Below are 25495 nucleotides of genomic sequence, written 5' to 3' on the forward strand. Positions count from 1 at the left end.
CAGAAAGGGCAGAGACACTTGTGCAAACCCATCTGTAATAGAGATCATTCCCTTGCTACATATGAGCTGCAAGAATGGCAAACTTATAATGTGCATCGTGGAATGACCCATGCAAATGAGGAGGCAGCATGCTCGGCATTTACTTCGGCTCTGCACCAGCGCACAGCAGTGCAGAGCAATGCAAAGTCCTGAGAGGGGATTTGCTGTCCAGCACTAAAGGTGTTTTGTGGTGAAAAGGTGCCATTTTCTCAGTGCAAAACCCCTTGTGATACAACCTGACGATGACTGTGGCTTTTAATTGAGAAGGGCTCTCACCCCCTCAACTAAAACCCAAGCTTCTAACAAACAGTATGATGGATAATGGGCAGTGAGGTGCTTTCTATCTGTTAGATCCGTATCATACCCACAGGATACTGCCATAATACTAGAGATGGGTACATTCAGCCTAGGCGACAACTACTGCTTTTGTAATGGAAGTGTTAGTAAAAACATGTGGTACCGACATGGGGAGACCATTTGCCCCATCACATGCCAATCTAGTTACGGGGCAGTTTGAAAAACAATGAGTTTGTCACTGCAATTTTTGACAAATATATGGTAAATATCCACCTTTGGGTTTTACACACGAATGACTCATAATAAAACAGTCATCTCTGTGTATCACCTCCGAATGAAACGTCACACCGACTGAAATATGTGGAAACATAGAAGTGAGTTCAACAAATGACAGTCTAGGGATGCTTAAATTTACACATTTTATTAGTTTAATAAGTGGACTACGTGTATTTAATTATTGGTAAATACATCAACAGTAGCGCATTTCATCAACAGTAGCGCTTAGCAGGATTTACACATGTCAAATGTTACTGCACAGACCATCAAGATTACATCGTAACAGCTGATGATGTGGTTAAATACTTGTGTCTAGAAGATAATTGTGATTCAGACAAGATTGAAATGGGGCATTTTAAAGCGGGTAATTTGGATACAGTAAATATGAATCACGAGGTGGTCAAAAAAGAACCAAACTCAGAAACAAAATGCTTAGAAATCGGTATTCGAATACTCTATTTTGGTATCTATCTTCAAGTAGATTATTCAAACATTTTAGTATGTACTGGCCGGTGCTAGGTCTGTCACAAAGGGCATCTGTTACCTCGTACAGGAAAATAATTACATTTTGAAGAGAAGTCGATTAAAAGGTAACAAATCCTTTAAATGTCCTAATTGCATGGAATGTGTGCACACATTTCAAATGTATAGTTCGATTCTCTTTCTCCTTTTGTTTTAATATTTTGGCAGCACAAATAGCTAATATATTGGGTTACCATACCACAGGAAGAGCTAACGCCAAGTCCATCGCCCTTATTTTCAAAGTGTCACATGATGGAGACAAGAGTTTATTAAGATGTGCAGGAATATCCTGGCAGTGAACTTGCACGTGGCGGCATAGGGGAGCATCGTAGGAGACAACTGGAATCCAAAATGATTATTTCTTGTGTACCTCAATACTCTGTGTTATAAACATTCATGAAGATCTGCATGTTTAATTACAGGAGTGAACCCATACAGGATCCTGGAAGCCTCATCATGGGTTAGAGACACTCTGAGGTTTTCTCTCCTTCGTGCTTTTCTGCCTCTCCCCTCATTTAGCAGTTACATGCGGCATTGTAACATTGGCCTTTTACATATATGTATATATTCAGCAAACTATCTTCTCACTGAAGGTTGTTAATTTTGTTTCATTTTAGTGTTAGTAGTTGGGGAATCGTTGTATTGCGTGTGAATGTAGAAATGTGATGAGGTTGGCAGGACATCTATCCGTGAGCCATGACAAGGGCCAGTGGCTCTATCCCGGCACTGACAATATGATGCGCATGAACCTCAGACCTCCCACCAAGCCCTGCTGTTATGCCTTCACTCCTAATGCAACTGGACACAAGCTGTGGCCACACGTCGCCTGCCCTGCGTAAAGGACTCTGTGCCCTAGGTCGCGACGCGCGCCTAGGACTCAAAGATCCACTACCACGACCCCGGCTCTGCCAAGCAGGCTCTACCCACAGGGCCCGGTGGCACACTGCGCCCACCGTCACTATTACACGAGTTTGCAGGGCATGGGCTTCGGCCGTGCCCAACATACTACTAATATGTGCTTTTGTTGGCGGACTGGTGGTTACGCTGCAGGAACACCATTTCATACAGTTTACTTTGTATGTGGCCAAGTGGGAGTGTAGAGTGTGAACCGCACTTGATTCCATTAGAACTCCCTTCGCCCCCACATGTTCCTGCATTATTTCCCCCCGAGCTGAGAGTGTGAATTGTGGTCTATGACGCATTAGCTTTCAGGGATGGTTCCTCCTGCAAACATTTTAAACATTTCTTACCCACTCAGTTTTGTGCAATTTTTGAACTGGTTCAGGTGATTCACATACCTGCCACTCGCCCACCTATTAAATGTGGCCCCCTCTGAAGCTCTAGATTGCTACCCGAATGGAATATTGTTTCAGTGGCTCTAGTCCAATTCCCCATTACTAACTTTGTAAAAAAGAAGTAAGCAGCTTTGCAACACACCGCAAAAAGGATCAGATTTCGTCCGAGCCCTGTTTTCACGTCAGGCTTGGTGTACATGCGTGTGCCCGTGTTTGCCGTAGCTACGCCCAGCCTCGTGTGGAACTTTGAATGGAAAATGCAATTTTGTGGATCCTCCCACGTGTGTGTGTGCGACACTGCGTGTGTGTGTACGTGTCTGTGCATGTGTGTGTGTTTGTGTGTGTGACTGTGTGTGTGTGTGTGAGAGAGAAGTAGAGAGAAAGATTGTGTGTGCGCGAGTGCGTGTGTGAAAGAGACTATACCCCATATTTATACTTTTTTAGCGCCGCATTTGCGCCGCTTTTTGACGCAAAAACGGCGCAAATGCGGCGCTAAAAAAGTATAAATATGGGCCTATGTGCGTGTGTGTACGCGTTTGTGTGAGTGTTTTGTGTGTGTGAGAGACTGTGCGTGTGTGGGGTCACGCGAGCACGTGTGTGCGTGTGTGAGAGAGCGAGCGCATAGTCTGTTGACGCACGGGTCACAGGTTTCATTGTGAATGGTTCTGACTCAGCTTTTCATCCCTCTTAAGCAACGTAATGAGTAGCTTCAAAAAGACAATTGGAAAAATGCGTTATTGTGTTTGGACACTAAAAAAAGGCAGGTCTATGCAGTAACCATTGCGGGCACGGACGTGATCGGAGTGTGTACATTTGCAGACAGACTTTGCCAGACAGGAGGTTGGACTGTCACTCAGTTCAGCTGTCAGTCGCAATGACATCAGTCACATAAGAAGAGCGCTTGGGCCCCGGATGTAACGAAGATAAAATACACCCCTCAGACTGGGAAGTAAAAGACTGATAACTGGAGTGCAGTGGGCCCCGGTGCCACTGCACCTGCTGCAACTTTAGTAGCAGCGCCCTTGCCTGATGCACACACGCACCAATGTCACACTCCTAACTGGCGCGGTGGGGCGCGCACAGCAGCAGGCCGTGTCCTGAAGGCGATGCCCAGAGGTCGTCGGCAGGGCCTGGTTATAAGAGACAGCTGGTGCCACAGCACGCACCAATATCCTGACAAATACGCACGACTGCTGAGGGAGTGGCAATCTGATAAATATTCAAAGTTCTCACCTTCCTTTGTTTACTACGTAGAAAACAGAAAAGTGATGTCTGGCAATACAACATTTACCTAATAAATCGATAAAAAGTTTTAAAAACTTTAATGTCAAATGTACAAAGATTTGCATGGTGTCGCGACATCAGTGGGGCTCCGTGCGGGGCAGACCCGTCCTCAGCACACGTGCAGCGCTGTGCTGGGAGTCACGCCCCTCCCCGGCCCAGGCTTGTGGTCTGAATCGCCCAGCCCCCCCTCCCGTGCCGCCGCACAGGGCGCCCTGCCTGCTCGGGCGCCCTGCGCTCCCAGGCGCAGGCGGAGGTTGGGTTTTTTATCACCAGAGAGGTCTGGGGACAGATGTGCGAACTGCAGCTCCCGCGCCCTGCCCGCCTGCTAGGATTCCTCATCCGAACCTCAATCACGTAGGATTGCGTAGAGAGCGGGAGGCTGAACGAGGGAGGGAGCGAGAGAGCGCTGGAAAGCTCGCAGGCACCAGGAACAAGGCTGGGAACCGGCAGCAGCAGCCTGCACCAGGCACCCGGCACCTGCTGCACCGAGGCGTACGGGACCACTGCACCTGCTGCACCTTACCACCGAGACACCCGGCCACAGCACCTGCGGTGTCCCGTCAGCAAGACATCCTCGACCAGACGACCCCTACATCCCAACACCAAGCTTTCCTCCATCCTAGCAGCAAGGAACCCGAGATCCCAGCAGCAAGGCGTCCTGCAACCCAGCTCCTACTGCCTCCCAACACTAAGCACCCTCCATCCTAGCAGCAAGGTATCGTCCGTACCAGCAGCAACGCATCCTGCAGCCCGTCTCCTCCTGCCACCCAACACCAAAAGGTACCCTCCATTCTAGCAGCAAGGCATCCCCATCCTAGCAGCAAAACATCCTGCAGCCCAGCAGCAAGGCATCCTCCATCCTAGCAGAAAGGCAACCTTCATCCCAGGAGCAAGGTATCTTCTATCCTAGCAGCAAGGCATCGTTCATCCCATCAGCAAGACATCCTCGATCCTAGCAGAAAAGCATCTTCCATCCGAGCAGCAAGGCATCGTCCATCCCAGCACCAACACATCCTACAGCACAGCCCCTACTGCATCCCAACACCAAGGCGCCCAGCAGCTCCCAAGTAATCCTCGGTTCCTCGGAGTGACCATGCCCACCCTGCACCCCACTTCCACCCCCCTATGGATCTCTGGTCTCCACCTCACCAGCCAATGCCCTACATGAAAGAAAGGAACAACCCCTCACCAGAAGAGGCCACCATAGGCACCAGGAGCCCTGGAACCCCCTGCGGAGAAGAGGGCATGGCGAGGGCACTAGTCGGCTAACTGAGCCGGGACCAGATGGAGGCACCATCCCTCGTGCCACCTCCGGAGGGGCTGCTGAAGAGTAGCAGGTGGTCACTGCTGGTGGCTAGTGAATGATTCAATGAAGACGAGAAGCTCCACAGTGGGACGAGTGAACGCTGAGGTCAGCTGTCTTCAGAGAAGATCACCCCTGCTAACCCTCTCCCTCCACCTGAAGGGTGTCTCCCTTCCACTCAGGACCAAAGTCCCGCAACCCCAGTGAGGGTTCCCGTGTCGCTGCGTCTCGACTGAAACCTGCTCAAGACCACGAAGCTGCCTCGTTCGGTGTCTTCCACAATTTATGCCAACATGCCTGATTCCTTGCCTCCCAGTGGTAGGATGTAAAAAAACGTTGTTTTTTTGTTTTTGAAAAAGTCTTTAATTTTTGTATAACCTATTTTAAAAGAAGCCATCATCCAATATTTTGAGCAATATTTTGAGTGCCATTGGTTGGATCACTGCCATAGGAAGACTGTTGAAGTTTAAGCCGTACACTGTGAGTGCGTCATCGCTGAAGAGCTGCACATCGTCTATGCCAGAAGTGGACCTACACACCTCTTTCTGCTCCCTTTGGAGTATATTAAAAAAAAAAAGCAAGCAATCGACCAATTTGTGGACTGGAAGTTGATCCCTGATCAAGTGCCCTGAAAGGGAAGGGATTGTGTCGACCTACCTGAACTTGGGCTCAGACAAGCCTGGGTCAAACCAGACCATTCCATACCTGCCATCTGGGAGCTGTTGGGGTGACCCTGGAAGCCCCCAAGGTTCTGTGCTACTGGAGGGTAAACCCCTGAAGGCACCACATCATCTCACTCGTTTAGGTCCCAGGAAACCTCAGTGAACCTGTTCAACCTGCTCTCTCCTTTCCTCCTGCATGGTTTTCGTTGTGACGGGTGACCCCACCACTTGCTTGGATCTACTGCTTATTAACAGTTGGACACCCCAGTGAGACCTTCCCGGTAGGTTGTTGATGGGTCCAAGCGCTCTAGGGAGGAGCCCAAGCTCCTTGGGCCCATGATGGAGGAAGCCAGACTTGCATTCATTTGTATCTTTCACATGATGGAGATATGAGCTTTGGCCTGTTTGACCAACCCTTGGTTATGAACCTTCAGGAATATGTTCTGATTGTCTTGTATCCTTCTGCAGGCTTCATTCCATGAGCATCAAATCTTCCCTTCTATCCACACCTTACAAAATTGTTTGGATTGCCTCCAACTAAACTTCAGGGACATTGCCCTTAGTGGGGTCCCCTCTGGGGGGCACCCAACAAACGGTTAGAGTTAATAAAGGTGGCGACCAAGATGGCAGCCGCCATTGCCAGCTCACTGATCCGCCAGAAGCGGCAGGCCAGGGAGCAGAACAGTGACCGAGTGTCCACCTCGAAGCGCAGGACCAGTCCCAGTAAGGATGGGAGGTCCCTTTGTGAAAGACATATGCTGGGGGTGTTCAGTAAGGTGCGCTTCTGCAGCGGTAGGAAGAGGCCGGTCAGGCGGAGACCAGGTGAGTGTGTAACCTTCCTCCAATGCATAGAGTTTGATGGATTCCAGTTCTCTCTTCTGCCCTTCATTGCAATGATCATTCAGACACTGGGCAATGAGAGTTGACGAACCACCTCAGGCACAGTGCTTGACAAACATGAGCTAGGTAATGCTGTTTTGCTTTTATTCTCCGTCACCACTTTGTCATCTTGAACCAGCCTCGAATTTTGGAGTCATCCCTAAACTCCATCATCCTCACAACACACGGGCCACGTCCTTGCTAGCCATGGGTATCAGAGCCCTTCCAAGTACTCAGAAGGTCCATGCTATCATAAGGACCACATTTTCAATAAGCCTTGAGTTCTCCTTGTCCCTCACAAGTTACATCTCCCCTAGCCTTGGGCCCCAGTGCCCCCCACAATACACGGGACCCATCTCTATCCAGCCTTGAATCCCACCGCCCCTCAAACTATATGGATTATGTCTCCGGCCAGCCTTAAGTTCTAGTGCTCCCGACCCGAGAAGAGCTGAATACCCTTTAGAGTTAAATTTTCACATTCCCAATACTGTGCATATAAAACATGTCCCCAACCACCCTTATGTGCTGCTGCCCCCAAAAGACAAGGACCACATCCAGACCATTTCCCTCATAAAGAAGACATATACAAGCAGCTTTGCATTCAAACTCTCTGACATGTATTGACCACACATACAACTAGCCTCCTTACTTGTGTCCCCCGCAAGCCATCAGGCACACCACAAACAGCCTCCCAGCCAGTGTCTCTACTAAAACATGCATGACATCTACAACCAAAATTGAAACTGGGTCTCAACTCCAATCAATTGTGATTCCTAGTGTCTCGAAGAACACATGCACAACATCTTGAATGCATTGTGAATCCCGGTGTTTCCAACAACACATGCACCACATCTCAAATCAATCGTGAGTTCCAGTGTTTCCAACAACACATGGACTACATAACCCATCAGTTGTGAGTCCCAGTGTTTCCAACAACATGGGCTGCATATGAAATCGATTGTGAGTTCCAGTGTTTCCAACAACACATGGACCACATCTTGAATCAATTGTGTGTTGCAGTTTTACCAACACATGGACCACATCTCAAATCAGTCATGACTCCCACTGTCTCCAACTACACATGGTCCTCATCTCAAATCATGTGTGAGTCATGGTCACTCCACAAGACATGGACCACATCTTGAATCAAATGTGACTCCCAGTGTTTCCAATAGCACACAGACTATATCTTGAATCAACCAGGAATCCCAGTGTTTCCAACAACACATGGACCACATCTCCAATTAAAAGTGAGTCTTAGGGCCTCCAACAATGCATAGACCACATCTCAAATCATTTCTGTGTCCCAGTGTTACCAACACATGGTCCACATCTCAAATCAATTGTCAATCCCAATGACTCCAACAACACATGGACCATATCACCAATCAGTTGGGAGTTCCAGTGTCTCCAACAATACATGGACAACATCTCAAGACAATAGTGAGTCCCAGTGTCTCCCATCGCAAATCAATTATGTGTCCCAGTGTTACCAACAATCTGACCACATCTCTAATCAATAGTGGGTCCCAGTGTCTTCAACAACCTATGGACCTCATCTCCAATGACATGTGAGTCCCAGGGTCTCTAACGATGCATGGAACACACGTTGAATCAATCGTGAATCCCAATGCCTCCAACAACACATGGACCACAACTCGAACCAGTCATGAGTCCCAGTGTCTCCAACAACACATGGGCCTCACGTCCAATTAAAAGTGAGTCCCAGGGTTTCCAACAAAAGCATGGACCACATCTCAAATTAATTCTGTATCCCAGTGTTACCAACACATGGACCACATCTCAAATCAATAGTGAGTCACATTATCTTCAGCAACCCATGCATGGACCTCATCTCGAATTAAAAGTGACTCCCAGGGTCTCGAACAACGCATGGAACACATCTTCAATCAATCTTGAGTCCTGGTGTCTCTAAAAAAAGATGGAGCACATCTCCAAGAAACCTTGGTCCCCAGGAACTCAAACAAGGTGCCAGGCACATCTCCAGCCAACCTTGAGTCACAGTATCTCCCATAAAACATGGACCAAATCTGTAATCAGCCTTGAAACTCAGTGTCTCCAATAACATATGGAACACATCTACAACCCACCTTGAGTCCCAGGGTCTCTGACGTTCCATGGACCACATTTCCAGCGAACCTGAGTCCCAGTGTCTACAACACATGGAACGCACCTCCAGTCAGTGTTCAGGCCAACCACAAGTGTCGTCAACCACAATTTGACCACATCGCCCACTTGAGTCGAAAGGTGGCACGGAAGGCATGCCGACTCTGCAAGATTCATTGAGTCACAGTGCCTTCGGTCCTACATGGGCCACCATGGCTCTCAGGTCCCCTAGTAGTCAGTGTGCACACCAGCAATCAGGGTTCCGTGGCGGCCAACAAGGTGTGTCACGTCACCTGAACCCTGAGAAATGTAGGGTGTCCCTCCCAGGTCTTACCCTGCACCCCCCACCCCAAACCTCGGTGTGTTGAAGGATGACCTCCCCAGTTCAACCAATAGTAAAATACCTCTCTACTCAGTGTTCAATGAATATAGAGTGCAACAACCCCCCTACCACCCGCACCCCCACATCCTCAGTGTGTTGTAGGGTGTCTCTTCCCAAGCCCACGGGGGGTGCGATATCCTGCACAAGTCTAGGTTAGCGAGAGACATCTGTCGCTCCCTCCTCTATATAGCGCCTCTTACACCGTGTGATCTCTTAAGCACCTTGCAGAGGAGTCGTGGGCTCGTGTTTCCCTCTTCTTCCAGCACAGGCTGACACTCCACTGTCTCATTTAAGAACTGCAGGGTGTCTCTGCGCCGCGCGGCCCCAGGTTTCCCGCCTCTGTCCAGCCGTGCCGCTCCTCTCTAGAGTGACGTCACCTGTGAGAGTGTCTCCGGCCGGTCTCCCACTGTGGCAGAGGGTGTCTCTTCTCCTACGTGCAGTCACTAGTGCTGGCTCTCTCTCGGGTCCCCGTGTAGTGCAGAGGGTGTCTCTGGGGGCGTCAATGGTGCATGGGATGGACCTCCCCGGGAAGTCTCACTGCTCCTGCCCTCTCTCCTCCGGAGTGACTTCTGCCCAGCTCCATCCACTTAAGAATAGCGCCCTCTACCCTCACCCCGCGTCCTCCCGCCAGTACTGGGTGCCTCTCCCAACCCCCTCCGCAACATGTCTCTGCAGTCGGCTCCGTCCCTCTCTCTCCAGTCTCTGACCGCAGTTAAAGGGGTCTCCCTCCAGGGCACAGGTGCCGACTGCCTCTCACCGCCCAGCATCTTCGGCTTCACCCTTGGAAGCCACAGATGCCTCTCACGGTGCAGGCGGTCTCCTTCGTGGGAGTCAATGATGTCCCTTCCAAGCTCCCTGTCCAGGCTTGGTGCCCGGAGTCACTGAGTACAGTGTCTCACCCATACAACAAATGCTGCAGGAGGTCTCTGACTGTCTCTACCTAAGAGCTGGCGGTCTCGCCCAGTCCCCCACCCTGAAATATGCGCAGTTCCCACAATGCAAGTCTATCCCCAGCCCCTCCTAGTGTAGTGTCTCACTCCCGGTGTCCCCAGATATACGAAGTCCCCAGAGACGCCGTGGATGTCTCTCGCTTCCCCGTGTTTCAGGGTGTCTCTCAGCAGCTCTGCAGGACAGATAGCCAAGATTGCCTCTCCCAACGTCCCACTCTCCCATGGTGAGGGTGTCCCCCTTCGCTCCCTCTCGGGTGTCTCCCCTCCGTACCCCCTGCAAAGAGTGTCTCTCTTCAGACACGCAAAAAACAGAGTGTGCCGCCCCGGGCATCCCAGCTTAGTGTTTATCTGCACTCCATCCATGTCTTAGGTGTCTCTCCCACGCCCCCGACCTCTGCCCCCAGGCTAAGGGGGTTTGCCCTAGCCTCCCCCCCTTGCTAAGGGTGTCTCTCCTGAGACGAAACCAAAAATCGTCTGTCTCCTGCCCCCATGGTAAGAGAGGGTGTCTCTGGACTCCCTCCCTGCTAAGGATTAATTACCCAGTGCCCCCCTTGTTTACTGTGTCTTATACCCCCCCCCCCGCACACCTACCCCGCAATGTGTCTTCTGCATGCGGTCTCTTCACCCTCTCGCCGATGGTGGAAGTCTCTCTGCCCCTAAATGGTGCAGGGGTCCTCCCCATATCCACTGTATGCTCAGAGACTCTCCCACTCTCTTATGTAAACCCCCCCCGACAAAGTAAGGTTGTCTCCCAAATCGCCCACAGTGCAGACCGTTTCTCCCAGACCCCCCTGAGTGCAAGGTAGGTATGCAAGGTGCGCCTCTCCAAGCTTTCAAGGTGTACTGTGTCTCTCACACACAGTGCAAGTTGTGCCTCCCCATTCTTTCAGAGTACAGGGAGGAGGTGTCTGTGTTCTCCCACACTGCAGGGTGGATGCGTTTATGTCCTTCCACAGTGCAGGGTGGGTGTGTCTGTGTTCTTCCACAGAGCAGGGTGGGTGTGTTTCAGTCCTTCCACAGTGCAGGGTGGATGTGTTTTTGTACTTCCACAGTGCAGGTTGGGTGTCTCTATTCTCCAACAGTGCAGGGTGGATGCGTTTTTGTCCTTCCACAGTGCAGGGTGGATGTGTTTTTGTCCTTCCACAGTGAAGGGTGGGTCTCTCTATTCTCCCACAGTACAGGGTGGGTGTGTCTCTGTTCTTCCAGTGCAAGGTGGTTGTGTCTCTATTCTTCCACACTGCATGGTGGGTGTACCTCTCTACTCTTCCACAGTAGAGGATGGGTGTGTCTCTTTTACTCCACAGTGAGGTTGAGCATGTCTCTCCATTGTTCCATAGTGCAGGGGGAGTTTGTCTCTCCTTTCTTCCTCAGTGCAAGATGGGTGTAGTCTATTCTACCACAGTTCAGGGTGGGTCTGTCTCTCAACTCTTTCACACTCCAGTGCAGAGTGGGTGTGTTTCTCTAAAATTACACAGTGTGTGGTAAGTGTGTCTATCTATTCTCCCACTGTGCAGGTTGTGTGTGTCTCTAGTCTTCAAGAGTACAAGGCTCTTGTGTCTCTCTGTATTTTCCACAGTGCATTGCGGGTGTATTGCTCTATTCTCCTACACCGCAGCGTGGAGGTGTCTCCCTACTCTTCCACACTCCAGGTTTGGTGTATCTCTTTTCATACTCAGTGAAAGGTAGATTGTCTCTGTACTCTTCCACCATGCAGGGTGAGTGTGTCTCTCTGTTTTGCCATCCACAGTGCAGAGTGGGTGTGTCTCTAATCTTTCACAATGCATGGTGGGTGTATCTCTCTATTCTTCCACAGGGCAGGGTGGGTGTTTCTCTGTATTCCTCCAGACTCCAGACTCTATTCTGCAACCGTGTGGGATGGGTGTGTCTTTGCATGCGTCAACAGCGCCGGGTGGGCAGGTCTCTCTTCTCTTCCACAGGGGGAGTAGATGTTTCTCTCTACTCCTCCAGACTCCAGGATGGGCATATCTCTATTCTACCACTGTGTGGGATGGGTGTGTCTCTGTATGCTTCAACAGTGCCGGGTGGGCAGGTCTCTCTACTCTGCCACAGGGCAGGGTAGGTGTTTCTCTCTACTCCTCCAGACTCCAGGGTGGGCATACCTCTATTCTGCCACAGTGTGGGATAGGTGTGTCTCTGCGTGCTTCAACAGTGCCAGGTGGGCAGGTCTCTCTACTCTTCCACAGGGCGGAGTAGGTGTTTCTTTCTAGTCCTCCAGACTCCAGGGTGGGCATACCTCTATTCTGCACACATGGGGGAGTAGGTGTTTCTTTCTACTCCTCCAGACTCCAGGATGGGAATACCTCTATTCACCCATAGTGTGGGATGGGTGTGTCTCTGTATGCTTCAACAGTGCCGGGTGGGCAGGTCTCTCTACTCTGCCACAGGGCAGGGTAGGTGTTTCTCTCTACTCCTCCAGACTCCAGGATGGGCATACCTCTATTCTGCCACAGTGTGGGATGGGTGTGTCTCTGCGTGCTTCAACAGTGCCGGGTGGGCAGGTCTCTCTTTACTCTTCCACAGGGCGGAGTAGGTGTTTCTCTCTAGTCCTCCAGACTCCAGGGTGGGCATACCTCTATTCTGCACACAGGGGGGAGTAGGTGTTTCTCTCTACTCCTCCAGACTCCAGGATGGGCATACCTCTATTCTGCCACAGTGTGGGATGGGTGTGTCTCTGTGTGCTTCAACAGTGCCGGGTGGGCAGGTCTCTCTGCACTTCCAAAGGGTGGGTGAGTGTCTCCATTTTTCTGCAGTAAATGGTAGGTGTATCTCTCTAGTCTTTCACAGTGCAGTGTCCCCAGGTCTCTCTATTCTTCCACAGTCCAGTGTGGGTGTGTCTAAGTCCTTCCACAGTCCAGTGTGGGCGTGTCTATGTCCTTCCACAGTCCAGTGTGGGCGTGTCTATGTTCTTCCACCGTCCAGTGAGGGCGTGTCTATGTCCTTCCACAGTCCAGTGTGGGCGCATCTATGTCCTTCCACAGTCCAGTGTGGGTGTGTCTATGTTCTTCCACTCTCCAGTGTGGGCATGTCCACCGTCCAGTGTCGGCGTGTCCACCGTCCAGTGTCGGCGTGTCTATGTCCTTCCATAGTCCAGTGTGGCCGTGTCTATGTCCTTCCACAGTCCAGTGTGGGCGTGTGTATGTTCTTCCACCGTCCAGTGTGGGTGTGTCTATGTTCTTCCACCCTCCATTGTGGGCGTGTCCACCGTCCATTGTGGGCGTGTCTATGTCCTTCCACCGTCCAGTGTGGGCGTGTCTATGTCCTTCCACAGTCCTGTGTGGGTGTGCCTATGTTCTTCCACAGTCCAGTGTGGGTGTGTCTATGTACATCCACAGTCCAGTGTGGTTGTGTTCCACAGTCCCGTGTGGGTGTGTCTATGTCCTTCCACAGTCCAGTGTGGTTGTGCCTATGTTCTTCCACAGTCCAGTGTGGGTGTGTCTGTGACCTTCCACAGTCCAGTGTGGGTGTGTCTCAGTGTGGGTGTGTCTATGTCCTTGCACCGTCCAATGTGGGCGTGTCTATGTCCTTGGGCGTTTCTATGTCCTTCCACAGTCCAGTGTGGGTGTGTCTATGTTCTTCCACCGTCCAGTGTGGGCGTGTCTATGTAGGCGTGTCTATGTCCTTCCACAGTCCCGTGTGGGTGAGTCTATGTCCTTCCACCGTCCAGTGTGGGCGTGTCTATGTCCTTCCACAGTCCTGTGTGGGTGTGCCTATGTCCTTCCACAGTCCTGTGTGGGTGTGCCTATGTTCTTCCACAGTCCAGTGTGGGCGTGTCTATGTTCTTCCACCGTCCAGTGTGGGTGTGTCTATGTTCTTCCACCCTCCATTGTGGGCGTGTCCACCGTCCAGTGTGGGCGTGTCCATGTCCTTCCACAGTCCAGTGTGGGCGTGTGTATGTCCTTCCACAGAGCAGGGTCGGTGTGTCTCTCCACTCTCACAGCGCAGGGTGTCTTCCCATCCCTGTAATATGTGGAATGATGCCAGTACATGGTTTTCTCATCCAGTTTGGCAGGTCTCCATTACTTTCCCTCAGTACATGCTCCCTCTTTCCAACACCCCTTAAGAGGGTGTTCCTCTACTGTTTCCTGGACTCGATGGTGACTGTCCTCAGCCTCCGCTTCGCCCAGCTTGTCTCTCCCCGATATCTCCAGTGCAGTGTGTCTCTGTTCGATCCGACTTCCGGACAGGGTGACATTCTAAATGCTCCCTAAGTGCAGGGTTTCTCTATTTTTTCAGTGCAGAGCGTCTCTGTGCAATCTGCCAGGGCTCGGGATGTCTCTTTCCTATTCCCGTGGCAGTGCTGGACCTGCAGGAGCACACATGCCTGCACCAGTAGTACATTGTGTGTTCGACTGTCCCCCACAAACATCCGTAGTACCCCTCTTCCGATCTTCCCAATGTGCAGGGCTCCTCATCCCAGAGAGAGGTATGTCTCATCAGCACCCCAGTGAACATTGTACCCCCACCCCAGGGCTGGGTGCGTCTTTTCACCCTCACGATGCAGGTAGGCACCCTCAGACCCCTGGGCAGGGTGTGTGCCCTAAAGCATCAGATCTGGGGGGACTGTTTAGATCCCCAGGGCCTTTCTGTGCTGTCCCTCCGTTCAGGGTAGGTCTCATCTGCGCCATACTGCGGTGCTCGCTCTCATCATCTTTCTGTTGCAACTTGCAATGCATTGTGGCATTTGTAAAGCACTTATCACCCTAATCTGGGACACTGAAGCACCTTTCCACAAAGACTGCAAGCTAGACTTTGTAGGGTCATTGGTTGGGAGGGTGTGGGTTTGATTCTGAGATACATAGGAAGTGTTTTCATGGTGTGTGTGTGTGATGACGACTCAGATGCGGTTATTGTGATATACCTGCAGGGTGTGTCGCCCCAGGCCTCCAGTGCAGGGTGTGTGTCTTCAGACCACCAGGGCAGGGTGTGTCTCCTCAGCCCCCCAGTGCAGGGTGTGTCTCCTCAGCCCCCCAGTGCAGGGTGTGTCTCCTCAGCCCCCCAGTTCAGTGTGTGTCTCCTCAGTTCTCCAGTTCAGGAAGTGTCTCCCCAGGCCTCAGTGCACAATATGTCTTCTCAGCCCCCAGTTCGGGTGTATCTACTCACTCCCCAGTGCACGGTATCTCCCCAGGCCTCGGTGCAGGGTGAGTCTCCTTAGACCCCAGTGCAGAATGTGTCTCATCAGTTCCCCAGTGTCGGGTTGTCTCCTCAGCCCCCAAGTTCAGGGTGTATCCCCTCAGTCCCTTCAGTGGCGGCTGTATCTCCTCAGCCCCCCAATGCAAGGTGTGTCTCCTCGGTTCCCCAGCGCAGGATGTGTCTCCTCAGCCCCCCAGTTCAGGAAGTGTCTCCTCAGTTCCCCAGTGCAGGGTGTGTCTCCTCAGTTCCCCAGTGCAGGGTGTGTGTCTTCAGACCACCAATGCAGGGTGTGTCTCCTCAGCCCCCCAGTGAGGGTGTGTCTCCTCAGTTCCCCGGTGCAGGGTGTGTCTCCTCAGTTCACCAGTGCAGGGTGTGTCTCCTCAGTTCCCCAGTGCAGGGTGTATCTCCTCAGCCCCCCAGTGCAGGGTGTGTCTCCTCAGTTCCCCAGTGCAGGGTGTGTCTCCTCAGTTCCCCAGTGCAGGGTGTGTCTCCTCAGTTCACCAGTTCAGTGTGTGTCTCCTCAGTTCCCCAGTGCAGGGTGTATCTCCTCAGCCCCCCAGTGCAGGGTGTGTCTCCTCAGTTCTCCAGTTCAGGAAGTGTCTCCCCAGGCCTCAGTGCACAATATGTCTTCTCAGCCCCCAGTTCGGGTGTATCTCCTCACTCCCCAGTGCACGGTATCTCCCCAGGCCTCGGTGCAGGTTGAGTCTCCTTAGACCCCAGTGCAGAATGTGTCTCATCAGTTCCCCAGTGTCGGGTTGTCTCCTCAGCCCCCAAGTTCAGGGTGTATCCCCTCAGTCCCTTCAGTGGAGGCTGTATCTCCTCAGCCCCCCAGTGCAAGGTGTGTCTCCTCGGTTCCCCAGCGCAGGATGTGTCTCCTCAGCCCCCCAGTTCAGGAAGTGTCTCCTCAGTTCCCCAGTGCAGGGCTGTCTCCTCAGCCCCCAGTTCAGGGTTTTTCTCCTCAATCCTCCAGTGCGGGGCGATGAGACCACAGAATGCGAGGCCTGTGGCCTCTCTGTTGAGTTCTGACGAGGGCTGTGGACTGCGTCCTCTTGTGGAATCTGAGAAGGGGTCGTGGGCACCACTCAGACTCTGTGTGTCACCGAGCAGGGTCATTGAAGCATTGTGAATGTGGGGTGGGATTACCCGCCACCTCCAGAGTCCCTCCTGCTCGTAGGGCTGCCTCATTACCAGTATCTCTTTACCTACGAGCCAGAGATGGCCACTACACGTGGCTGCAGAGCCAGGGAGGGGCTTCGAGGCGCTGCTTATACATGCCACCCTGCCTCCAGCCCGACATCCTCTGGCAGGAAACGTTTAGGGATCCGTGGAATGGAGTCTGATTGTGTGGTTTAGCATCATTAATTAGCAGGAGACCGTCTTACCGTTGGTAGGCACCTGAGCCAGCCGCCTGGCAGTGCTCCAACCACATGTGACCAAGCACTCACTGCAGCGTGTGACACAGCAGACCTGTGCAGATGTCTCTGGTCCTGAGCACCAGGTGTGCAATACTGTGCCCGCCCACGGTAACTACTTGTGGTGCACACGGGCACTGAGTGCACCTCAAAGGTCCTCAGTAGAGCTCACGTCTGCAGCTCAAAGGTCCTCAGTAGAGCTCTTGTCCGTACCTCAAAGGTCCCCGTTGAGCTCTTGTCCGCACCTCAAAGGTCCTAAGTAGAACTCACGTCTGCACCTCAAAGGTCCTCAGTAGAGCTCTTGTCTGCACCTCAAAGGTCCTCAGTAGAGCTCACGTCCGCACCTCAAAGTTCCTCAGTTGAGCTCACGTCTGCACCTCAAAGGTCCTCAGTTGAGCTCATGTCTGCACCTCAAAGGTCCTCAGTAGAGCTCATGTCAGTACCTCAAAGGTCCTCAGTAGAGCTCTTGTCTGCACCTCAAAGGTCCTCAGGAGAGCTCTTGCCTGCACCTCAAAGGTACTCAGTGAGCTCATGTCCGCACCTCAAAGTTCCTCAGTTGAGCTCACGTCTGCACCTCGAAGGTCCTCAGTAGAGCTCAAGTCCGCACCTCAAAGGTCGTCAGTAGAGCTCTTGTCTGCACCTAAAAGGTCCTCAGTAAAGCTCTTGTCTGCACCTCAAAGATCCTCAGTAGAGCTCATATCCGCACCTCCAAGGTCCCCATTGAGCTCATGTCTGCACCTCAAAGGTCCTCAGTAGAGCTCATGTCTTCACCTCAAAGTCCTCAGTAGAGCTCTTGTCTGCACCTCAAAGGTCCTCAGTAGAGCTCATGTCTGTACCTCAAAGGTCCTCAGTAGAGCTCTTGTCTGCACCTCAAAGGTCCTCAGTAGAGCTCTTGCCTGCACCTCAAAGGTCCTCAGTGAGCTCATGTCCGCACCTCAAAGTTCCTCAGTTGAGCTCACGTCTGCACCTCAAAGGTCCTCAGTTGAGCTCATGTCTGCACCTCGAAGGTCCTCAGTAGAGCTCAAGTCCGCACCTCAAAGGTCCTCAGTAGAGCTCTTGTCTGCACCTCAAAGGTCCTCAGTAAAGCTCTTGTCTGCACCTCAAAGATCCTCAGTAGAGCTCATGTCCGCACCTCCAAGGTCCCCATTGAGCTCATGTCTGCACCTCAAAGGTCCTCAGTAGAGCTCATGTCTGCACCTCAAAGTCCTCAGTAGAGCTCTTGTCTGCACCTCAAAGGTCCATGTTGAGCTCTTGTCCGCACCTCAAAGGTCCTCAGTAGAGCTCATGTCTGCACCTCAAAGGTCCTCAGTAGAGCTCATGTCTGCACCTCACATGTCCTCAGTTGAGATCTTGTCCCCACCTCAACTGTCCTCAGTAGAGCTCTGGTCTGCATCTCAAAGGTCCTCAGTAGAGCTCTTGTCTGCACCTCAAAGGTCCTCAGTAGCGCTCATGTCCGCACCTCAAAGGTCTTCAGTTGAGCTTACGTCTGCCCCTCAAAGGTCCTCAGTAGAGCTCACATCTGCACCTCAAAGGTCTTCAGTTGAGCTCATGTCCGCACCTCAAAGGTCCTCGTTTGAACTCATGTCTGCACCTCATAGGTCCTCAGTTGAGCTCATGTCTGCACCTCAAAGATCCTCAGTGGAGTTCATATCCATACATCAATGGTCCTCAGTTGAGCTCATGTCCATATCTCAAAAGTCCTCAGTTCAGCTCACGTCCGCACCTCAAAGGTCCTCGGTTGAGCTCATGTCTGCACCTCAAAGGTCCTCAGTTGAGCTCTTGTCCGCACCTCAAACGTCCTCATTTGAGCTCATGTCTGCACCTCAAAGGTCCTCAGTTGAGCTCGCGTCCGCACCTTAGAGGTCCTCAGTGGAGTTCATAATCACACGTCAAAGGTCCTCAGTTGAGCTCATGTCCGCACCTCCAAGGTCCTCAGTTGAGCTCGCGTCCGCACCTCAAAGGTCCTCAGTGGAGCTCATGTCTGCACCTTAAAGGTCCTCAGTTGAGCTCACATCCGCAGCTCAAAGGTCCTGAGTTGAGCTCATGTCCCCACCTCAAAGGTCCTCAGTTGAGCTCATGTCCGGTGGTTCAAGAAGATGTTTCGTAACCTCAGGGCTACATGTTGAAATCCCAGTTGTGACACTCAGATACTTCACTAAGATATTTCTCGGCTATCTGGCAAGAATACTCAGTAAGTTAAATGTAAATGTTCACTGATGACATCTACTATGCTCTACAAAATGTGTCTTGTTGAAGTCATATCAGTGTTTCATCCTTTCATGATTGGTAAACTGATAAATAACCTCTGTTATGTACATGGGGCAGCTAATTGAACCTTGTATAATTAGTGTTTTGTAAAGCCCTACTAACCCCTTATGCTCTCTTCCAAGTACTTTGGGGTCTATGTAGATACAGAGTTAAGGCTTTTGATTCTAGGACCATCCCTTGTCCTAGACCCCTTCCCACTCTTTTAAGCTGCTCACAGCCCTCAGCCTTGCACAGTGAGCTCTTGATGCAGTGCCTGGAGGCAGACAGGCCCTGTGACCAACGCTCCACCATGTATTTTTACTGAATTTGAAAAATGCAACCAGATACAAAGGCCAAGAACACTTTATAAGACACATTTGAAGAGAACCTATAGATCTGTAGGTCTGCAAAGGCAATGCAACATTTCAGTTCTGAAGGTGCTCGAATACAGGGGCAGATATGGGAATTCTACTAGAAGAAGGGAAACTTTCCTCTGGAGTTTCCCCCTCACATCCTCCTTATGGTCAGACAAAGCTTCCATAGGTCCCTTTATGACCCCTGGCATTTCTTTCTAGAAACTGACTTTGGTGCCTGACATTTTGCAATGGTCACAGCAAAAATAGTTTTCAGTTTCACTCAGCCAGTTGGATCATCTGAATTCACAGATCCACCACGGATCCTCAGATTGCTCAGCCAAACTGATCATCTGGATTCACATATTTTCTATGGCTCCCTGGATCACTTAGCAGATCCAATCATCTGGATTCATAGATCTTTGCATTGCTTAGCCAATCTGCTCATCTGGATTCACAGATCCTCCACGGATCCTCAGATTGCTCAGCTAAACAGATCATCTGGATTCACAGATCCTCCGTGGATCCTTGGATCGCTCAGCCAATCCAATCATCTGAATTCACAGATCTTTCAAGAGTCCTTAAATCACTCAGTGAATACACTCATCTGGATTCACAGATTCTCCAAGAACCCTCCGATTCTGCATTGAAAGACAGGAATTAATATTCCCTTGTCCAGTCGGATTAGTTTATTTTTCAAATGAGGATCCATCAGTCATTCACACATCTGGCTCCCTACACTGTCCGCAATTTAGTGGGCAAAATGTACAAATCATGTAACCTTTTGAAGTCAACCTACAACCTCTGCACCTTTTTGTAATGTAGATACCTCAAAACTGCTGCACTAATTTGTCCAAAGTAGGAAAAAGCCCTACCTTGAGAATTGCCTAAGCAATGCACTAAAGATAGCTAGGGAAAAAAATCCTTACTTTGGGATTTGCAGACAATAATTTATTTACCTCAAGGATACACATGGGCCTAAAAACACTATTGTATATGTTTGCAAACTTCTTTTTTTATGAGGAACTTCGAGATAAACCCCATAAAACAAAATGTATGGCCATAACTCCTCACCATAAATTTAGGGGCTTCTTTCCTGTAGCGAGAACAAGACTAGAGATGGTCAAAGCTTTGATCACTTTTGGGTACGGCTCATCGATGTATTATTGTGGATCCCACAACTCACCAGAAGTCAAGCAGCACTAAAGCATAATGCAGCTCGAGTGTTACAAATGTAAAGAGGCCTTCTATCGAAATTATTGGATTACAAGTGTGCTCACAAGTTTGAACACTTTATGGATGACATTCTGCCATATACTACAAAAAAACGTTACGTATGTTTCATGGTTGGTAATTTACCATGAATCCCCATATCGTGAGATGGGGCAAAGGCCTGGCAATAAGCAGTCAACGTCCAGTGTGCAAAGGCTCTAGCAGGACAGAAGTGCATTTCATATGTTTCTGTACCATACAGGGAGTGCAGAATTATTAGGCAAGTTGTATTTTTGAGGATTAATTTTATTATTGAACAACAACCATGTTCTCAATGAACCCAAAAAACTCATTAATATCAAAACTGAATATTTTTGGAAGTAGTTTTTAGTTTGTTTTTAGTTTTAGCTATGTTAGGGGGATATCTGTGTGTGCAGGTGACTATCACTGTGCATAATTATTAGGCAACTTAACAAAAAAAAATATATACCCATTTCAATTATTTATTATTACCAGTGAAACCAATATAACATCTCAACATTCACAAATATACATTTCTGACATTCAAAAACAAAACAAACACAAATCAGTGACCAATATAGCCACCTTTCTTTGCAAGGACACTCAAAAGCCTGCCATCCATGGATTCTGTCAGTGTTTTGATCTGTTCACCATCAACATTGTGTGCAGCAGCAACCACAGCCTCCCAGACACTGTTCAGAGAGGTGTACTGTTTTCCCTCCTTGTAAATCTCACATTTGATGATGGACCACAGGTTCTCAATGGGGTTCAGATCAGGTGAACAAGGAGGCCATGTCATTAGATTTCCTTCTTTTATACCCTTTCTTGCCAGCCACGCTGTGGAGTACTTGGACGCGTGTGATGGAGCATTGTCCTGCATGAAAATCATGTTTTTCTTGAAGGATGCAGACTTCTTCCTGTACCACTGCTTGAAGAAGGTGTCTTCCAGGAACTGGCAGTAGGACTGGGAGTTGAGCTTGACTCCATCCTCAACCCGAAAAGGCCCCACAAGCTCATCTTTGATGATACCAGCCCAAACCAGTACTCCACCTCCACCTTGCTGGCGTCTGAGTCGGACTGGAGCTCTCTGCCCTTTACCAATCCAGCCACGGGCCCATCCATCTGGCCCATCAAGACTCACTCTCATTTCATCAGTCCATAAAACCTTATAAAAATCAGTCTTGAGATATTTCTTGGCCCAGTCTTGACGTTTCAGCTTGTGTGTCTTGTTCAGTGGTGGTCGTCTTTCAGCCTTTCTTACCTTGGCCATGTCTCTGAGTATTGCACACCTTGTGCTTTTGGTCACTCCAGTGATGTTGCAGCTCTGAAATATGGCCAAACTGGTGGCAAGTGGCATCGTGGCAGCTGCACGCTTGACTTTTCTCAGTTCATGGGCAGTTATTTTGCGCCTTGGTTTTTCCACACGCTTCTTGCGACCCTGTTGACTATTTTGAATGAAACGCTTGATTGTTCAATTATCACGCTTCAGAAGCTTTGCAAATTTAAGAGTGCTGCATCCCTCTGCAAGATATCTCACTATTTTTGACTTTTCTGAGCCTGTCAAGTCCTTCTTTTGACCCATTTTGCCAAAGGAAAGGAAGTTGCCTAATAGTTATGCACACCTGATATAGGGTGTTGATGTCATTAGACCACACCCCTTCTCATTACAGAGATGCACATCACCTAATATGCTTAATTGGTAGTAGGCTTTCGAGCCTATACAGCTTGGAGTAAGACAACATGCATAAAGAGGATGATGTGGTCAAAATACTCATTTGCCTAATAATTCTGCACTCCCTGGTATGTATTATTCCAAGGCAGAAATTGATTATCCCAGTATGTCTTCCATTAGTACTAAATATTTCTGGGGCACTTTATGCATTTGCAAGTCACATAAAAAATAATTTCTTGTATTCGCTTGTCCAGATTCCTACTATGGGGTTGGACCTTAAGAGAGCACTTTAGCGAATGTGCAAAATGACAGATACAAAATTGTTTTACCTTGAGATTTCTTTTACCCTTTTATGAAGTGTAAAAGATAATTTGTTTATAATTTCATGAGCACGAAATGCTGCAGAACGAACCAAGAAACTTATAGTGTGAAGAATGATATCGTTTTTAATGAGGACATGACAATGACGATGTGTGTTATGAGGTTTTAAATTTGTATCAGATGAATTTACATTAAGTGTGTTGTTTTATTGTGGTATATGTTTTATGGGGTTCCCACTACAATAAACATTATGCTAAGTAACTGAGCCCTGTATGAGGAAAGCTCTAGTTTCAGGCCAAGTTTTTGTTGCATTACATTCAGCAGTGTTCGCTCTACAGGAGCGCAAAAATGCCCTTGGGTGATAAATGTTGACCCCCCATCCCACTCTCCACATTTATCACCTTCCTCCCTCATTTTACTTCTAGTGAGATTACGTAACCAACAAGCATTTAGAATGCAATGGGTCTTGCGTTTGCTGGAGTTAGAGCTATTAGCTCTGTAAACTCTTAACCGGACTTTTCTTGCCACATAAACTGAAAATAAAGAGTAATACAATTTCACATAAGGGAGGCAATTTAAAGCGCCACGCAATGAGCGTGAAGGTGACTAATCAGAACAAAAAGACCGGTCCTTTTTTTCGCCTTTGCATAGTAAATAAAAAAAAAATGAGCACGATCGTGCTGTGTAAAACCTTGAATTCGCGAAGTAGCGCTAGGCTAATCAATAGAATTAATTAATAGTCATGAAAAGCGCTTGGTTACTGCCCTGCAAGATCACATTGCATATGAAATAAAGAGAAAAAGTAGTCCGTAAACTATACGGAAACCATGAAGCCTTGTATGTTTTCAGTAGTTGGCTGGTGTGCAAGAGGAAGCTCAACACTGGAATCGGCATGACATATGCATACCTTTCACTAATGAAATCAAGCACATTTTAAGAAGCAAGCCCACTAACCAATGAGAGTGATGGGCGTGACATGGGTGTGGTTAAAAGCCCACCGAGAGATTACGACAGGGAAAGAGTGCTCGACCTTAAAAAGTCCTTTTCAGTGGAAAGAAAAGAGCTATACATTCAGTGTTGCTATCAGTTCTATAATATATTATATTGAAAATTAATTTGAAAATAGGTTTAGAACCCTTCAACAAATGAGCATGAAATTTGGCAGAGGCTTAGCACACCCCTGACATATTTAAACACAATCAAAGAGTTACTAGCGACCTCCACTCCAGCCTCACAATAAATATTGTCATTAACCCCACATCCTGGTAATTATTTCAGAAGAGGACTGTAATTACCAGAAAGCATAACCCCCAGAATACAATAGTGAGCTGTAATGAGTTCAGCAAGCTGGCGCAGATTACGGGAATTACTTGTCCCACTTCATGGTAATCACACAATTGATTGCCTCACTTCATTGTAAACATTGGAAATATTTGCCCCATGTCATAGTATCTGGCAGAGATCATTGTTGTGCACAACCACAAGGGTGGGAATTATTGCCCCATGCATCGGAGTAAGTGTCAGAGATATTTGCTAATTTCATACTGATTATCAGAACTCATTTTCCAGCACAGCTGTAATTGTCAGGTGTAATTGTGCCCACATAAAAGCAATTTCCAGTAATCAGCTTCTCCCCTGAGGGTACTTATCAGCACTCATTATGCAGGTCATAGCTATTGCTAGAAATCTTTGCCTCCAAATAGGTGTAAATACCACTAATATTTACTGCAATTGAAAAGAAATCAGTGTCGTTTTCTATCTTACATTTGCCAGTAATTATTACCCCAAATAATAATAGTTGTCAGCACTTATTACCCCGGTCTAAAATGACTACCAGTAATTACAGCCATCTCATCGTCTAACTGCCAGTAATGACAAACCGCGTCAAAGGAATTACGTATAATTATTACCCCACATAATAATAGCGGTCAGCACGTATTACCCCTCCCCAAAGTTACTACAAGTAACCACTGTTGTCTCGCCTTCCGTGATGACTTTCCCACCTCAAAATAATTTCCACAAATCTTTTCTCTGCACCAAAGTTATTACCCCTGTAACAGATTAATTTCAGAAATCATTCACCGTTACATCAAGGCAATAAGGGCCTGATTACAACTTTGGAGGAGGTGTTAATCCGTCCCAAAAGTGACGGTAAAGTGATGGATATACCACCAGCCGTATTACGAGTCCATTATATCCTATGGAACTCGTAATACGGCTGGTGGTATATCCGTCACTTTACCGTCACTTTTGGGACGGATTAACACCTCCTCCAAAGTTGTAATCAGGCCCTTAATGTTAATTTGTATCAGATGAGTTTACATTCATCTGATACAAATTATCATTTGAGTGACTGCAGAAAACATTACCCCTGCTTTAGAGTATTTGTGGCTCTGGTATAAAAGTGAATGTAATAGTGTATATATGTTTTCACCCTGAGTGTGTCCTCTGTTACATCTTCGGGCCTCATTTACAAGAATCTGACGCATGGCACACTGCCTCTCACTCAGACATGTCGGCGGAGGACGGGTAACAGCCAGAGGTGCCACCCTCCTCAGATTGTGAACGGTGAGCTGCAGGTTCTCACCTAGTTGGATGCCCGGCGTCTACTGATGACTTTGGGGCGCTTTTGCATGTAGTAGGCATGGCATGACAAAGACATGAAGCAGGGACACCTTAAGGGTTGTGGGCCATGGGGCCAAACTTATTTTGAGAGCCCTTGTTCGTAACAGTTTTGAATTTGTGATCCATTTTCAGCCCTTTCATGTCTTCTTTGGCCAGGTCACGGGCAGTGCCCAGGCACACTCGCCCAAGTTCTAGATGTGTTTACATGTGATATTCAGGGACAGTGGTGTGTGTTTTCAACACAGCAGCAGCTCACTAATGTTACTGCAAATAAGCTCTGAGACACCCACACATTTCTAAGATCTGAAGTTCTGTTTGATCTAAAAGTACATTTTTTATACCTGTTGCATGAAACAAACATAACATTTCTCTGCAAAAAGTCTGTAATAGACTCTCACACATCACCAACATTAAAAATACATTAAAGGAAGATGGTATTTAAAAGAAAGGGGCATATTATAAGGA

General features: G+C 49.0%; 1 protein-coding gene across 5 annotated transcripts in view; it reads left to right on the top strand.

The window, feature by feature from the left end:
- Window positions 1-25495, top strand: part of FGF12 (fibroblast growth factor 12) — a 646321-nt gene that overhangs the window by 364728 nt on the left and 256098 nt on the right. Inside the window, exon 1 of one of the 5 annotated variants that reach the window (XM_069212767.1) lies at window positions 3940-6500. The exons of the other annotated variants lie outside the window; for them this stretch is intronic. Within the exon in view, the coding sequence (XP_069068868.1) occupies window positions 6302-6500 (199 nt within the window). The 5' untranslated portion in view covers window positions 3940-6301. Of the gene's footprint in view, window positions 1-3939; window positions 6501-25495 lie in introns of those variants that run through there. 5 annotated transcript variants of the gene reach the window in all.

The sequence above is a fragment of the Pleurodeles waltl genome, chromosome 11 (assembly GCF_031143425.1).
Source record: "Pleurodeles waltl isolate 20211129_DDA chromosome 11, aPleWal1.hap1.20221129, whole genome shotgun sequence".
NCBI lineage: Eukaryota > Metazoa > Chordata > Amphibia > Caudata > Salamandridae > Pleurodeles > Pleurodeles waltl.